Source organism: Tursiops truncatus, chromosome 15, assembly GCF_011762595.2.
Source record: "Tursiops truncatus isolate mTurTru1 chromosome 15, mTurTru1.mat.Y, whole genome shotgun sequence".
NCBI classification, from domain to species: domain Eukaryota; kingdom Metazoa; phylum Chordata; class Mammalia; order Artiodactyla; family Delphinidae; genus Tursiops; species Tursiops truncatus.
In genome coordinates, this window is record NC_047048.1 from 43,123,911 (window position 1) to 43,128,302 (window position 4,392).

The following is a 4,392-nucleotide window of genomic DNA, read 5'->3' on the forward strand; positions in this document are numbered from 1 at the left end:
TGGTAAGAGCTAGTGCTGGGGTGCAGGCACGGTGGGATCCAGCAGGCTGAACTCTGTGGCGAGTGGGTGGCAGAGATCCAGTGTCTAGAGGAAGTACAGAATAGTGGATGGCCGGGCTGGACGGCTGGAACCCACTGTAGGTAATGTGGAATGTATCCTGTTCAGTGTCCCTGATTCCTTGCACCCCAGTTCAAACATTACCTTCTCCATGGCCTTCCCCGAGTCCCACAAATGGGCCTTCTCTGTCTGATACACCAGCTCTTCTTGCCTGTGGGGTCTGTTCTGGGGGCTTTTGTCCTCACTGGGTGTGAAGGTAATGAGAGGGTCTTGCCAGCCTTGGTGGGTGTTTAGAAATCACACTTGCCTCAATCACTGAAGAACCCAAGGGGCAAGAAAGGTGAACGAGCTGACGGCAGGTTGGGCAGCCGCGCGGGAAGACTTCCCCGGCGGGTCCTCCGGTCAAGTCATGGGCAGGACCTGAAGGAAGGGGTTGGGGCCTCAGTCTCTGTTTTATGGCAGGCGGGCATCTCCTGGGGAAGCCTGCGTGGCGACGGCTGCGGGGAGAGAGGGTGAGTGGACGAGGCTGGCACCTTTCTACCTGGAAGGCCTGGTGGAGAGGAGGCTTCTGAGGCCACAGAGATGGGAGCTGGACCCTGGGGGAACCCTCTGCTGCTGCTGGCGGCCCTGGCCCTGGTGGCCAGGCTGGGTCAATTGCAACAGTGGAGCGGCTTCCAGCAGTCCACGAGCCCAAAGAACGTGAACTCCACTGTCGCCTTCTTCATGGAGACGTACAACAACAACAGCGATGACTCCTACCTGTTCCGCGTGGACCAGCTTCTCCGAAGCCAGGTGCAGGTGAGAGCGGGTGAGCAGGGCCTCGTGGGCACAGGTGTGCCTCCCAGAGAGGACCAGGGGGCGCCTTCCTGGAGCAGGGTCGTTCAGACCCAGAGCCGCCTGAGCACCGAGGTTACTTTCATTTGAACGGAAATGTCCCCGAGCTCCTCAGCTGCTCTTCCGAGGGAAGAATCGCTTTCATTCAGAAATTTGCCAGAAGGACAGCAAAGGAGGATGGTCTCGTCTCCTTTATTATTCCTCTCGTTTGGCAAAACTTAAGTGTTCTCTGTATGTTCCCCTCAGCGATAGTTTTTCCATGTCCAGGGTTGTAAACTCTGAGTCTCGATGTTCTAGCGTGTCCTTCAGGAAGCTGGAATGACACAGAGGACCTCTAGCAGGGTCCTATAGGAACCTGGAGGTACACGTCCTCTCTCATTTTGTTTTACATATGAAGTTTCTCTGAAATACATCAATTGAAGGATAACAGAGGAAAGAAAAGTTGTTGAAAAAACACTTTTGTTGGTCCAACCTGCCCTCAAGGTTAGATAGTAAACTATATGAGTTAGGAAAGAGGCAATAATGCATCTTTGTTCAATTAACTGGATTTGGAAAAAAAACTGACTAGGAGAAAAGGGTTCTGGCCAGAGAGAGGGACGACAGGAGCACAGAAACCAGCCACGGTGGGGCAGGGTAGGCGGGCAGTGCTAGTGTGACACTAAGGGGTCTCACAGGGCGTGGACAGCAGCCTGTCTGCCTGAGTCACACACTCTTGCTGCAAGACGGCGGCTCGCGGCGCCAAGGACATTGAGGTGACATGGCCACAAGGTGGCGGCCATCCACCAAATTCTGCCCAAGTTGGCATTTTCTCCCCCATCAGTCTTTGGGGTGAAGCTGGAACCCAAGGAGGCCAGTCATGTGGAGTTGGTCCGTTGTCACTAACAGTTAACAGAAATCATTGTTTATAAGCAAACTTTTGATGTCATACAGCTGGATCAGTGGACAGAGCGAGTGCACCCCTGGGTAGCTGGGTGACGATCGCCTGCTGCCACGTGATTGTGTCCGTCTGTACCTCACAGAGGGCAGGGAGGGGATGCGGTGGCCGTCTCTGCTGGGCTCCTGGTCCCCCTTCTGGGTTTGACACCCAGCTCCTCCTGATCGTGGAGTCTTGGTCAAGCACCATCCATACTCTCCAGGCCTCAGTTTCCTGACCTGCAAAGTGGGCAGAATAAGAGTGAAGCGGCACCTGTGAGAACATTTGTATCATCATGATTATTCCTATTATTATTTAACTAACGAGCCTAAGACTGAATAAGAAAACACTGTGCACTCTGAAATGTTAGTTAACTTTGCCACCAGTGTTTTAATTTCTTCACGCATGCGGGGTGTGCTGGGGGTCAGTGTGAAACCTCTGGGCACCAGCCCTGCAAGCTGGATACAGCCGTCCTTCGATGGAGAGCCAGAAGCCCTGCATCCTGAGGTCCTTCCAGTGGCTGCTGGGACCAGGGCAGTGGTCCTGCCCCAGGCCCCTTCCCCTGCTGCTCTGCCCTGAGGTTTTCTGGGGGGCTGTCCTCCCGGGGGCCACCCCAGAGAGTGCCCAGCCTTCTCACTGGTTTGACCACTGACTTTGGGACAAGGCAGCGGGGAGGGAGGAAGAGGACAGAGGCAGAGCCCAGGGAACTAATGAGGCTCCATCCATGCATTTTGAGGACCCTGCTGCAGACTAGGGGGTACGATGGGGCCAAGCTGCCTCCCTGGTCCCAAGGATGCGAGGGAGACAGGTGAGAAGCCACCTGTGGCTGCAGCAGTGGAGCCGGTGCAGAGCAGGGACCGGGCTCTGCACATGCTGGGCGCTGACCGGGGACCACTGAGCATCCTCCAGCAAGGAGAGGAGGAGGGAATGGGGACAGAGGCTCCTGGGACTTCACTCTACAACCCAGCTCCTCCTGGGGAGCATCAGCAATGCTTGGAGTCAAAACTAACAGCCCTTTGGGACTTCCCTGGTTGTCGGTAGGTAAGACTCTGCGCTCCCAATGCAGGGGTCCCAGGTTCAATCCCTGGTCAGGGAACTAGATCCCGTGTGCATACCGCAACTGAGTCCACATGACACAACTAAAGATCCCATCTGCCACAACTAAGACCTGGCGCAGCCAAAATAAATATTTCAAAAACAAACAAACAAATCTAATAGCCTTTGCTTCTTGGTACCTGACGACAGGCGTGGAATACCTAGTCACCGTGAAAATTAGCCAGACCAAGTGCAAGAGGAACAGCACGAACAACTCCTGGTGACCCATTCAGAGCAAGAAGAAGCTGCAGAAGGTGTGTGCCGGAAGCTGTCTGAGAAGGCGCTCCGGTCAAGGGGGGAATAAACGTTTTACAAGGAAACATGGACAGGATGTCAGAAGCTCTGGCAGCCGTGTGGCTGGGACAGAGTGAGGACGCAGCCCCAGGGCTGCCTGATGCCACCGGTGGTGCCTGGGGCTGGGAGAGGGGGAAGGGAAGCCCTCTGACTGGGTGTCTCCCCACCCTGCACTGGCACAGCCCTGGCACCAGGCCTCACGGCTGCTGGACACCTCACCAACCTGACACACTCCCAGACCCTTAGATGGAAGCGGCTTTACCTTCCTCAGGGACCTTGTTCTGTCTGGGCTGCACCGCTGGGTCCATGTGGGTTGTCCAGTCACCTCCTTGCCTTCCAACATATGTCCTCCTTCTGGTCCCTCCTAGCAGCACCTCCTGCAAGCTGGCAGGTGCAGGAGGACTGGGCGGGGGGGCCCAGGGTGACATTCCTGTGCCGGCTTGGCTGACCCTCTCACCCCCAGCATGTGCCAGTGAGTAGATCTGGCCTTGCCCACGTGTCAGCCCGGGTCCAGACTCCCCAGGCAGGGGCTGGTGGTGGAGGCAGGAATTTTTGTTGCCTTCAAAAAAAATATTTCCCTGAAAGCTGATTGTCCGTTTTCTTTCTCCTTCCACAGAGTTTCATTTGTGATTTTCTGGTATATACTGTGCCCTGGATGAACCATTACCAGCTGTGGAACAACTCCTGTCTGGATGCCTAGGTGCATATGTGCAAAGGTCCTTGAAGAAACGTTGGACGGTCGTGCTGTGTGCTTTGCACTGTAGAATCTGAAAGGCCCTTGAATCCCTCATCAGGATCTCGGAACACGCTCACACGTGCATGCACACTCACAGCCACCCAAACCTCACACGTGTGCACTCACACACTCATGCCCACAGTCAATGGTCTTTAGGCGGCCGATGTGGTTGGAGCAGAAGGTTGTTAGTCCTTTGGGGGAAGCTCATCACTTAGTTTCTACCTCCAGCCCACATCTCTGAGGCTTTTCACGAGTCAGGTACATCTTGACTCTGGCCTGAGCTTGGAGAGCCCAGGTTCTGTCCCACGCACGTACAACTCTGTGACTGACACCTGTCTTTGTGAGTGTGTCAGGGGTCCCCACGCCCACCCTCTGGCTCAGGAACTCACTAGGAGGATTCCCAGGACCTGGCAGGTGTACAGTCGTACTCAGGGCTGTGAATTTTACAGTGAAGGATACAGGA

The 4,392-nt window shown here is 55.2% G+C and overlaps 1 protein-coding gene across 1 annotated transcript; it reads left to right on the forward strand.

Annotated features, from left to right (window-relative positions):
- On the forward strand, positions 1-3,893 carry CSTL1 (cystatin like 1). Its single transcript, XM_004329246.4, is given in 4 exon segments — positions 1-136; positions 520-865; positions 3,050-3,153; positions 3,810-3,893. Coding segments are annotated over 3 exon segments (414 nt in total). The 5' UTR covers positions 1-136; positions 520-639.
- Positions 3,894-4,392: the final 499 nt, after the last annotated feature.